Genomic DNA, 13,082 nt, shown 5'->3' on the forward strand with positions numbered 1-13,082 from the left:
TTTCGTTATTGGGCACAGGACAATCCTTGCAAGTTTCACCAGCGACCACTACATAGCGCCAAGGTCACAATATGGTGTGCTGTATCATATCATGGTGTTATCGGTCCTTATTTTTTTGAATGTGAGGATGGTACTGCAGTGGCAGTAACATCCGCTCGATATGGTGAAATGCTTCAAACATTCTTTACACCGAGACTGTACGAGCTTAATCTTAACGTCGAAAACATGTGGTTTCAGCAGGACGGAGCCATGTCACATACTAATCGAGAATCGATGGCAGCAGTTCGTCAATTGTTTGGAAGACGCATTATTTCACGTAACGGTGACATTGCATGGCCTGCGAGATCCCCTGATCTTAGTGTGTGCGACTTCTTCCTGTGGGGATATCTTAAAGGCAAGGTGTACCGTACGCGTCCTGCAACAATCCATGAACTGAAGGAGAACATTGAAAACGAAATCACTGCCATTCCCCAAGATTTGCTACACCGCGCATTCCAGAGTTTTCATAACAGGCTGTTAGAGTGTGAACACCGAATGGGAGCACATCTTTCCGATGTCATCTTTAAAAAGTAGAGAGACACTTTTGGACATTTTGATTGTAAAGACGTGCTGAATAATGGCATACTGAATACATTCACTTTAGTTAATAAATTACTAGTTTTATGAATTTATTCATGGAAATGACGTTATTTCAAAATTTCCCGTTTCCCTGTGCCACCCTGTACTATCTATTCTTGTATAGGTGAACATTATCTCAATTGTTTAAATAAAAGAATTTCATATAATTTTATATACAATGTATTATATTTCAGGCTAAAATGTATAAAAAGAAATTAATTTGGCAGTAATATGTATGTACTCTTCTTTAAGAAATATTTGAAATTACAAAATATCAGGCATACTTAAAATTCATATTATTAATTGCACAATCTAACACTAATAATTAAATTCATTTCTGGATTAATTTATACGATAATGATATAACTTGGTTACGATTCTTCTTTTGTCAAGAAATTTTGTAAGCTCTTTTGATTTGTAAACTCTTTGGAATATTGTGAGTACTGCAGAATGTGAGGAGTAGTGGGCATGCCTCTGATGGAGACAGATGTATTTATATGATCGACACTAACAATGTAATTTGTAATATTAAGTGAAATTGTAAAAACAGTGTGATATTTAATAATCTGACAAAAAACAAAATTCAAGAAATATACACGCAAATCTTCATCAGTTATTTAGTCACGTTAAATCAAAATTTTAGTTGCAAGAATGTACCCCTACACGCAAAAACTGGAGCCAACAATAACAATAGAAAATGAGGATAAATAAAAAGGTTTTCTTTTGTATATCTAAAGTCTCTCTAAGCTTTTGAAAATAATGAAGAGACAAAGAACTTTAATGGTTATATGTGTGAGGGTAAGATTACAACTGTTCCAAATTTTTTACTAAATGGAAACTGTTTATGGGAATAGTGTGATGAAGCATACAGAAGTTTATGTGGTGTGTGTAGTCTACAGCAAGCAGAATGAATGTTCATGATGAACACAATAGTCTGTGTTCATCATCACGAGTCATGATGTAGATGTAGATGTAGATGTAGATGGTGATGTTTCTTATTGATTTTTTGCTCCTTGTGGAAACAGTTAATGCTGCAAGGTACTGTGAAGCCCTAAAGAAACTACAGAGGTAAGTACAGGACATAAGGGAAATGTTAAGGAAAAGCGTATGCTTCCTGCCTGACAATGCAAGTCCCTGCGGAGCCAGTACCGCAAATGTAACTCTTTGATTCATCCGGTTGGGACATCAACCACTCTGATCACAGCTGTGATCTGGCAGCTTCAGAAAGTCGTCTTTTGAGTTCTCTGAATGTGTTTATGGGTGGAAAAAGGCTTTTCACTAACATCCACAGGGCCATCAAACAAACTGTCAAAGAACCTGTCATCAGAAAGGTCATCCCTCAGCTCAAAAAGTGCACTGAGAACAAAAATGATGTAACTCCAAAAGTAATGTTTGAAGTACATCTGTAAATTATGAATTATTCTTTAACTTATTGCCATTTTGAGTTTAAAACAACTGAGTACTCAATTTCTGGACCTAACTCATACCATGGTTGACAGGAATGGAAACTGAGAACTTGTAACATTGCAGCATGTCAGCAATTGTGCATAATTTAATGATTATAAAGAATTCACCTCTATTGCAAATAGAAACCGGATGTTGACCTAGGTTTCGGCGTGGTACATACGTACCATTTATTTTAAATTTTATGTGAGTCTTTTGCCCTTTTGAGTGTTCTGTATTAATGTTGGACCATGCCTCTTTAGGCAGTTTGCAGTTTTAGTGCGTTCCGAAGAAGGTGTGGTTATCCATGCCGCAACCTACGTCAACATCCGGTTTCTATTTGCAATTGAGGTGGATTCTTTATAAGCTTTACAGTAATGGAAATCATCTAGTGACAATAGTTTACAACATAATTAATCAAATTCTCTGGTAACAACTTTTAAAATTCTTTAATAATCCAACACAATATAAAAACTGATTATCATAATGACAAAAATACCAAGTACCATACCAAAAAACATTCTTGTCTAATCCGACTATTTTCATACAATTTTTTAGTATTTGGACTTGGGAGCCAGCCAGTCCAATATTAATGGTGTGAAGTATGTGATAATACAATCAGCACCTAAAACAATTTTAAAAAAATATTAGTTTAACAGAAGTAATAACAGGAACAACAAACCAACAACATAATAATGACAGTCTCATTACTGGAAACAAGGAATTTTGCTTTTCTTGTGTCCATATCGGAAACAATATATAGGCCTACTACAGAGATCTGTGAAACACCACAGTTCTACGCAAGTACTATCCCAGTCCAGAACTAACGTCCCTTATGCCAGGAGACATACTGGTACTTACCATGGGCATATGCTAAGGGAATCCCATAGTCCATCCAAAGAAACTGTAACTTAATAGTTAATGGTAGGCTAAATAACACTATAAGGTTTCAGTTTTTTTATGGAACATTTATAATATGAATACTTAACACCATATCAACATACTGCTAAAATTTTAATTTTGTCACTGGGAGAAAATCTAGTAATCGTGATTGTGATAATATAAGGAAATGACAAATACATTGATCAGCCAAAGCATTATGACCACTGCCCACCTTGAGATTGAATGCTACCAGGTGGCATTGTGGACACATGATCCAGTAAAGGAAATATATAAGTGGAGCAGCTGCAAATAGGGAATCATTCTAGTGACAAAATGATGCACAAAAGGGAAAATCCACTAAAATAAATAACTTTGACAAAAGGCCAATTGTTATTGCCCGGCGCCTGAGAACAAGCACCTCGTAAACAGCAAAACTGGTTAGCTGTTCACATGAATCTACAGAAAGTTGTTGAAGGATGATGAAACCACAAGTAGCCAACAAGGTGTTTGACATCCACATCACATTACAGAATGAGGAGGTAGGACACTTGGCCAGTCTGTGAAGCAGGATAGGCAGCAATCTGTGACAGATCTGTTGACACAGTAAAATGCTTGTGCAAGCACAAGTGTTTCAGTGCACACCATTTACTTCATATTGTTGAATATGGGGATCTGCAGCAGACTACTATATTGGCCTAAAGACATTGTCAGTTACAACTGCAGTGGGCACCAGATCGTCCAGATTGGACCACGAATCAATGGCAATGTATCACCTGGTTTGATGACTCACATTTCTTGTTACACTAGGTCAATGGTCGTGTCCAGACACATGGCCATCCAGATGAATGCCTGCTCGATGCTTGCACTGCACCACTGATGCAGGGCAGTGGGGGCAGTATTACACTATGGGGGCATTCACCTGGACTTCCATGATACTTGTGGAAGTATTCAAAGGCACCATGATAGCTGTGGACTACACGAACATTATTGCATAATGCCTGTAACCCTCCATGCTTGATGTCTTCCCCTATGGCGATGGGATTTTCCAGCAGGATAACTGTAAAAGTCACAAGACTGGATTATGCTAAGGTGGTCTGAGGAGCCCTACAGAGAAATCACGTTTGTGTCTGTCACCACATTTGTCAGATCTGAATCTGATCAAACACATCTGGGTCACTATGAGGTGCCATTTCTGTGCCCAAAAACCACCAGTTTGTAATTTATGGGAATTGTGTGGCCTGTGTGTAGACATCTGGTGCCACATAACTCCAGAAACCTACCAGGGACTTGCTGAATTCATGGCCTGCAGAATCGCTATTGTACTGCAGTCCAAACCTGGACCAGCATGCTATTTAATGAGTGATCATAATATCTTATTTCATCAGTAGCAGAGCAACATGTAACATGGGTAATAGTATTTTCATTGAGCACATCTGCAACTCAACAGGTCATCTTTATGGTGAGTAGCAAGCTATCTTTTTTCCTAATATTGCTGTTCATTTTCATTTATTTTGACAAAATTATAACAAACTACTAATTACTGCATTTCCTAGTTGCAGTAACACTTCACTTTTGTTTTATTAAAATGTTGTGTAGTATTTTCAACATTGCATTGGAGAAAACTATCCCTTGCACTAGTTTTTAATTATAAACTACTTTGAAAACAGGTTCTTCTTCAATGTGCACTTTTATCATGGTTACAATACCACATAAAAATTCTATAAAGTTCAAAGAAGGGGCATTGAGGCATTCCACTGTTGTGGGGAAAACTATTGTTTGATCACTATCATGCTGAACATAGTTTAAAAAATGTAAATATCATTTTCCAAAATATAACTATAGATGATTTGCTTTTTTCCTCAAGGTCTTCCTCAGTTTTATACAGTAGATATTCTGTTCCTATAAAATGAGAATTTTTATTAACACTGACTCATTTACTGCCTCTGTAAATCTCATTGAACTATTTCCGGTGACAGCCAGCCATTACTGGTGAATGCTCACATTTCTTCTTCTAACTCTAAACAACTGTTCTCAGGTAATTCACTCTACACCACAAAATATAGTCTAAATCAAATCTATTTTCAATTGACTTCACTCTCAATTAATGCAAGTAGTCCATTATTTACGAAATTAATTTGTTCAAATGTGAATGTGAGAATTCCTAAAGGACCAAACACACACACACACACACACACACACACACACACACACACACACACACACCAAGCGAGGAATAGAAGCACGGCGGGAGGAGCCGCGCAGGCAGTGACATGGCACCTCAAACCGCTCAGCCACTCCGCACAGCATGAAGTTTAAAAATTACAGAAAATACAACTCTGTGCATCATACAAAACTTCATCAGAATGATTATAGGGGTGGGGGGGCAAGAACACTTAAAAAATAGGTTGTTGTTAATCACAGCTACTTTATGAGCAACATTTATCCTCCCACTGTTTTCTCTTAAAATTACACTGCTAGAAAGTAAGATTCACTGCAAATTTTATCAAAAGCTATAGAGAACATTATTTTAAAGAACTATGACTCTTTTGCACTGGTGACTGTGCGTCTCTAGTTAAAAAAGTGCTATCCTGACATTCGCTATTGGCCTTTTGACACTAATTTAATTTGGGTATCAGCTGATGTGTCACCCCTGTGGCTAACACTGTGTAAAATTATAGCACATCATATATAAAGTGCTCAACTATGAATAAAGCTTAAGCTTTCTTATGTTGCTTTAAAGGTCATACTGCAGTTTTTGATTGCCACTGTTTTAAATCCTACAATGTTCTTTGTGGTTTTAACACTATGATTTATCTAAGTAGGGGATGCCTGCCACTGAAGTCCCACAGCTTGCAAACATTTGTGCAGTACACTTAACTGAATCTTCATGCTCCTATAAATTTCAGTACTTTTTAAATATTGTGTCTAGAAACCAAATTTGTACCTGTCTGACAAGACTTTTACAAAGATAGAATTTTTATGCTGCTGTTCCAATGGTATTTGCATGTTCGTACACTGTTGTCTACATTCTGAACATTGTTAACAACATTTACAGTTTACGGGACAGTAATACAATATTAAACATTTTATTAACCATTTAAGGTTTGCCACTTTCATATTTTTAAATCATAACTGGGTAGCCATATGCTCAAAGTATCTCCTATTTCTTGAAGATAACTTCTCTTTCCCCCTCTCTCAACTGCACTATACATTTTTCTATCTTTTCATCTATTTTTAATCATCTATGGACTGAAGTAGACACACTGCTTACTAGTTTATTATATTTGATCTCCCCACCTTTCTGCAACCCCCCCCCCCCCCATCACCCCCATATCATTGTGTCGCCTTGTCCTCAACATGTGGGCCCTCTCAATGAGTTACCTGCCCTTACTTTTTCACATTCCCAACCTATCCCTCCCTGATGAAGGAACTGTTAGCGCAAAAAGCTAGGGCAGTATATCTGCATTTATGTCTACCTATCAGCAGTACTAACAACATGTCTCCTAAAGGAAAATACTAGCCTGTAATTCTGTCTTAACTATTTTACAGTTTTCTCACATGAATCTCCCTTTCGATATGAAACATTACACCTGAATTTAAAAAACAAAAGACAGGAAAATGTCTCACATATCGTTCTCAGTCTGACATAATAGCAGAAAGGCAAGAAGTCAGAACTTTTCAACATCCACCTCATCCACCTCACCTTTATGAAAGAGTTGATATTTTTAAACTAGCTACCTTCTCGTACAGATTCTAAGTATAATATTAGCTTAAGCACAACTACTTAATTTCTTGTTAAAATAATAACAATAACATTATTAACAATAATAATATTTTGTATGAGCTTCACTAATATTATTTCACATTACGAGGAAGGTTATTTGGAACTGCTCATTTCAGTGGATGGGAGGGGTGGGGCCGGTTGGTTTTGTAGCACATGTCGGACAGCATACTATTAGGTGAAACTCAACCGTTTGAACAAACTAAGAATAAAATATGTCCATGGCATATTTGAAAATAAAATCAACTGTGAATAAAGAGAGTTTGTCATTGTAAATTATTATTGAACATACATAATTCCTGAACAACAACAACAACAACAACAACAACAACCACCACCACCACCACCACCACCACTTTGAGAGTTAGCCTCCGTAGTCTTGTGATTTTTTTTACTCACAATTCATAAAAATAACGTTAAAATGTTGTATATCCAAAGCAACATACCTGCTCTTCTCATTGCAAGTAATACCTCTTCTAATGCTTGTTTCAAATCCAATGCACCAGCCTTTGCAGCATGATACAGCATCGCATATTCTCCTGATACCTATAAAGAAGGAATCTGAGAGAACATATTTCAATAGAGGAAAGGAAACTAGGATCAAGAAACATACAAAGGGGAACCCAGAAGTAAAGATAATCATCATCCTGCAAGCAGAGGATCAGAAGGGCAGAAGTGGGAGACTATTCTGCTACAGATCTCCACAATACACTGTTTTTAATTACTGGCAAACAAATTTCTGCAGAAGTACAAGTACTTGCCTAGTTTTACTGCTGTAGAAATGACAAAACTACATCCTAACACCCAATTTTATCAAAAATTTTTATAAGCAATGAGACCTAATCTAATACGTGTGACCCAGAGATTGAGGAACAATCACACCTGAGGAAGACTACTTCATACTGTGTCCAACGGTATCTGATGTGGGATCGATGAGCTGCTCTGTGCTCATGTGATATACTTGCAAATGCACTGTGCATGAATTCTGGCATTATATGCCCGTCATTAGGTTTGTGGGGAATAAATAGTATTCATTTTTTGCCATGCAAAACTGGTAAGAATCAACGTGGAATCTATATTCTTTTCTCACATAAAAGGAATAGTCCACCATGATTTCTCCCCCCAAGATACCACAATTACACAGCTTTACTCCTTTCAAATGTTAAAATGGTTTTATGGGACACTGCAGAAGCAAATGGCCTGCATTGTGGTGCATTAAGGATTGACTGCTACTTTACAACAATACTTCTGCTCACTCAGCATTTGTCTCTAGCTGTTTTTGGCCAAAACTAAAATCACAACTTTTTTAGACCTGTTCTAATCACCATATATGGCTCCCTGCATGTTTTCCCTGTTTGTTAGAAGAAAAAATAAATCTCACATGGGAATTGTTTTCATGACATAGATGTTGTGAAACAAGATCCACCAAACATTTTAAAAAGCATTATGAAAATCAGAACCTAGTGCATAGCACAAGTGCCTTCCAGCAGAATCTGTCAGTACCACCCACCCCCAAGCAGGAAAGGAACTACTGGGCTCAATTATAACAGAATAACAATAATCTGTATAGGCCTACAGCAACATATTGTCTGTGACCCATTTAGCATACATCAATATTTAAACAAGGTATTCAAAAATTTACCCACTAATTTAACTTCTTTTGAAACTAACCTGATGGCAGATTTCACATAATTGTTAATAGCGTGAAGTATCACATAATCATAAGGAGTCACTTGTAAACAGCTACAGGAGTATGAACAGTATTTCTGCACTATGGGAACGGGTGAAGGAAGAATGCTGTTTATCATGGCAAAAGACAGTTGAATTTATTGGGCCTGTCCATGGCAGCAGTTCACATTATGTTGCAGTTTTTTGAAGTGTGAAAGCTTTGTTCTTCATGAGTTTCTCACCACTAAATGAATAGGTGGTACATTGTGTCTAATAATTAATAAAGCTTGGTTGTGATCCTAAGATTTGAAAGTCGCATGTAGTGCCACATGAAAGGCATTGTTACGAATAATGAAACCTATTTTTATCATAATAATGTTACAACCTCAGCGGAAAACAGAGTGCTCTATTGTCCTCTATTTTAACTGTGTGATTAGCATTAAGACTTTTACCAAGAGAAATATTTTAGAAACAAAAAGCTACAAAAATATACATGTTAACCTGACTGTAAACCACTAGAAAATTATAATAATTAAGTGACCTTGTGACAACACAAATTAAGTTGAATAAATAGTAATATTAATTCCCTGCATAATTAAAGCATATAAATGTAAAAAAAAGAACCAATTAGAAAACTTCCAACAAATTTCTACAATAGGTGAACTGACTTTCCTCACCTGGAAAACAAACAACGGGTATTCCGGATGGTTCTCTTTTGTCTTCTTGACGATGTCCAAATATGGTAGCCCTGGTTTGACCATTAACATGTCACATCCTTCTTCTACATCACGTGACTTCAGGCACAAAAATAGTGAAAGACATTCAGTAACAAACAGAACAGTGAATACAATAAAAAACATAGTAAATTTACTATTCTTCATTATGTGTAAGGTTGTTTTCATAGGATATATCAAACTGACATAAAACTGCAACAAATGTGTTACATACACAGGCCCTTGCTGCTAATCCTTGACTGCCAGGTGGCAACTGGTAGCATTTTCTGTCACTGAACACAGGAGCTGATTTTGTAACAGAACGGAATGGTCCATAAAACCCTGATGCAAATTTGGCAGAATACGATAGAACAGCAACCCGATTACCAAATCCAGCTTTGATAAGATACTCCTTAATAGCACCAACACGGCCATCCATCATGTCAGATGGTGCAATTATATGTGCACCTGCAGATCAATAGAAAAATTGGAATTGCAGTCTTTTGAATCTGTCAGTTGTGATACTGTTAAGTAATAATGATAGCCTTATGTAAACTTCAAATAAAATAAATATAACTCACAGTCCTTACCATCACCATCTCAAGCTAAACATCTGCTTGACACTGAGGATACTTGACAAGTACTTGCTCTCTTTGACAAAGGTAGGAGAAGGAATCTGCTGTGGCTTTTCATAAGGAACTATCATTTTGTTCACCGAGTGTAGTGATATAGCGAAAACAAAGTCTACGTCTGTGTGGTCACACCAAGATTGAAACCATGGTTCTCCAATTATGAATCCTGTGTTTCATCGCTGTACCATCTCTCACAGTGCCATGATATCTGGAGGAAAAAAGCTGCTGGCAGCAGTAGCCTTCACAAGATGAACAAATAAAATATTACAGTTTAAGATGAAGTCTACTTTGGGTTAAATGGGTTAATTTACTAGCTACAAGCAACAGTATGGGCTACTGCTTGCTGCCAACAAAGCAAAACATAGTTCCATGAAGTCAGAATGTAAGCAGTGTTTCATAACATATGAAATGTTTCTGAGCAGCTACCAGTGAATTCAGCAATTGCTGATACAAAGAAATAGCTTATACTCATTTGTATTATGCTTTGAGGGACTGATATATCATTTGGTGCAAATGCAAAGAACAAGAAATCAACACAAATTATCCATAGAGAATTTAAAAAAAATCTTTAGAGAGCTGGAACTGAAATTTTCACGTGTTTTGAATGTGACCCAAAAGCTGACAAACTGGTTGAACTAAGAGGTACCAACTCCCACTTACAATGTTTCCCTCCCAATTTGCCAATGTCAGACAATAACATTTCATCATACATTACAATCTATAATGAACATCGGCTCTTTTCCTTTACACACCTGCCATTAAATCTAGCTTTGTACGACAGTTAAAATCTAACAGTTTACTAATAAATATACCTGATTGCTGTTCAACCTCTCCTTCATGATATGAGGGGCAATCTGTCCTAAGAGTCACATTGTAATTTAATCCTTGATTTTTCATTGTTCAGCAAACATGTATGTTAGTGAATTGTATTTAAAGAGCTTTTTGGTACAGTTTTTGTTAATAGGGAAGGAAATAAAAATGTCAAGCCCTCATGAAGATGATATTCAATAAATAAAATAATTTTAACCATTTTCTCCGCTGGTCATTGCAAGTAACAATCACTTAAACCCTCACTTTTAAGGAAAGGAGAACCATTTCTTACAAGAATTTGGAACTTCTAAGTTATGAATAAGATCTATTAAGATTAGTAAATGCAATATGTGCTGCATAAATTACTGTCTACATATCAGTACCAGAACCTTTAATACCACCCTACTACCTACTGATTGTTCATACCTTGCATACTACTGTCTCCAGGCACTATCGTGTCTACGAATGCTGTTGCACTATGTGGTAATCAATGTGTAAAATTCTTTGCTGCTAGTCAGCTATGGAGATGTTTATTTGCTGAAGTATTCTCCAGAACTTAAGAGTGATACATGGAAACAGATTCCCACAATTATCTGAAATACGAGCGACACTACAACGGTCAGTACTACATTATCAGTGTAAAGTTGTAATTACATTCATTAATGTAGAATTAGAAACAGAATGATAAACAGGCACTGGGTCCATTTGAAATTGTTGTATGCATTCGTGCATGCTTGCATAGAAACTTCACACAGTCACTGGACCTCTTTTCAGACACTGTAATGTGACGTGTTCAAGAAAGACCTGAGAAACAAACCTGCTAGCAATAAGCAGAGCTCAGACCTCTGTCTATTTTCCAATGGAAACTGCTGTAATAATTTATGAATTTTACAGTATAATGCAGTTCTTCTTATACCCTGCACATATAAAAGCTTTTACAATCTAATGTTCTTTATATTTGTTTGTAGGACAGCACTATTACCCTCTGTGCGTGGGTAGCTCTTTGTACAAGGGAATGCAAGAGTAGATTTATAGGCCTGCTCACTACCTACATTTTCCAGGAATATTTACAGGCACATTTATTTTGCAGTCATCAATTACTTTTTCCAATGGTTTCCTGTTTCATGACATCAATGGACGCAATGCTATGTCACAGTAACAGTGCAGTTACAGTGTCCGCAGCTGTTGTGCTGTGTGCCAACATTGGTAATAAATTGCATGATGACAATGGGAACTGAACACAATGAATCAAAAAACAGTTGTCGGCAAGGCCATTCAATGTCAAGAAAAACTTCAGAAAAAGTTCCTGAATGACCATCATGGATTTTCCTGAAATTTTGTATGAACATTCACACATGTTCCCAATGAAAATTGGTACAGTTTACTTTCATCAATGTAATACTTGCACCGATATAGTCATTTGTTTGACCCCATAGTACAGCTATCAACAGTGCACATGAGTTTTCAGAACTTTGACACAAATAATATCCCCAGCAATATTTTCTTGAAAGGAAATAAACTAGGCCATCTTGTACAACTTTTTGCGCTCTCTTAAATGAAATAATAAAAAAGCTTTACCTAGCAATTTTCATGTGAATAATTTGAAGCAAAGTCGGCTGAAAAAATAGCTCCTCAAAAAATGAGAAGTTTAGCTTTTTATATATTTGGAAGTAATTGCGGGGTAAACCTGAAACTTTGCACATAATAACTTACCAATACAATGTTTAAAATTTCATTCTCCTACTGCTTCCCAATAGTTTACAAATTGAGGGAAAAATTGTCAATTTTTCAAAACACCAAAAATGGCTTTTTTGGCCCACTTTTAGAAAAAAAGTCTTCTGTGAACTTTTTTAAAGCCTTTTCATTAGAAAGACCATGTTCTACACCACCTACATGACTATATTTGGTTTTGTAATGTGGGCAAACAAGAACGTAAAAAAAAGTCTGTAAAGATGGTGGTGCATTGAAAATGGGCCCATACTCTGCTGGTACTCAAATCTGACATCTCTTACTATGTTCTGCAATTGTTTAGTATCCTCAGTGGAAGATACTATCAAAATCCTGGTGACTATGAAATGAACTCGAGTCAGAAAAACTGCATGTAAGCAGTCTTTTTGACATCTCTACAGCATTCAGCTCGCCAGATTTCGTTTTATAAAAAATGAAATGGAATAAGGAAACCAATAAAAAGAATATTTTCTCTTTCTTGTGGCTCTAATAATCTGAGGTAATCATATTTGAAAAGTGTAATTTTTTCTGACACTTATAGAAATGTATCATCAGTTTCGGGTTTTGTGTAAAAAAAACCTTGTCAGGTCTGAGAAGCTGTGGTAAAGAAACTCACCTGTGGCTGCTGTTGCACAGCTATCGGGTGTGGCCCCTGCAGTGATGGGGTTATGGGTTTTCTCACTTTAAAAGGAACCAGCAGTGGTTAAACCAATATGGACCAAATCAACACATTTATACTCTGATCAGCCAAAACACTGACCACTGTCCATCGTGATGTCTGATGCCACCTGGTGGCATTGTGGGCTC

General features: G+C 36.6%; 1 protein-coding gene across 2 annotated transcripts in view; it reads right to left on the reverse strand.

Annotated features, from left to right (window-relative positions):
* Positions 1 to 2,491: 2,491 nt before the first annotated feature.
* LOC126183692 (delta-aminolevulinic acid dehydratase) overlaps positions 2,492 to 13,082 on the reverse strand; it is a 50,164-nt gene continuing 39,573 nt past the window's right edge. For both annotated transcript variants that reach the window (XM_049925872.1, XM_049925873.1), the window contains exons 5-8: positions 9,341 to 9,573; positions 9,070 to 9,186; positions 7,171 to 7,270; positions 2,492 to 2,686 (exon numbers count right to left, since the gene is read on the reverse strand). In XM_049925872.1, the coding sequence (XP_049781829.1) occupies positions 2,616 to 2,686; positions 7,171 to 7,270; positions 9,070 to 9,186; positions 9,341 to 9,573 (521 nt within the window). In that variant the 3' untranslated portion in view covers positions 2,492 to 2,615. The remainder of the gene's footprint in view (positions 2,687 to 7,170; positions 7,271 to 9,069; positions 9,187 to 9,340; positions 9,574 to 13,082) is intronic.

Source organism: Schistocerca cancellata, chromosome 4, assembly GCF_023864275.1.
Source record: "Schistocerca cancellata isolate TAMUIC-IGC-003103 chromosome 4, iqSchCanc2.1, whole genome shotgun sequence".
NCBI classification, from domain to species: domain Eukaryota; kingdom Metazoa; phylum Arthropoda; class Insecta; order Orthoptera; family Acrididae; genus Schistocerca; species Schistocerca cancellata.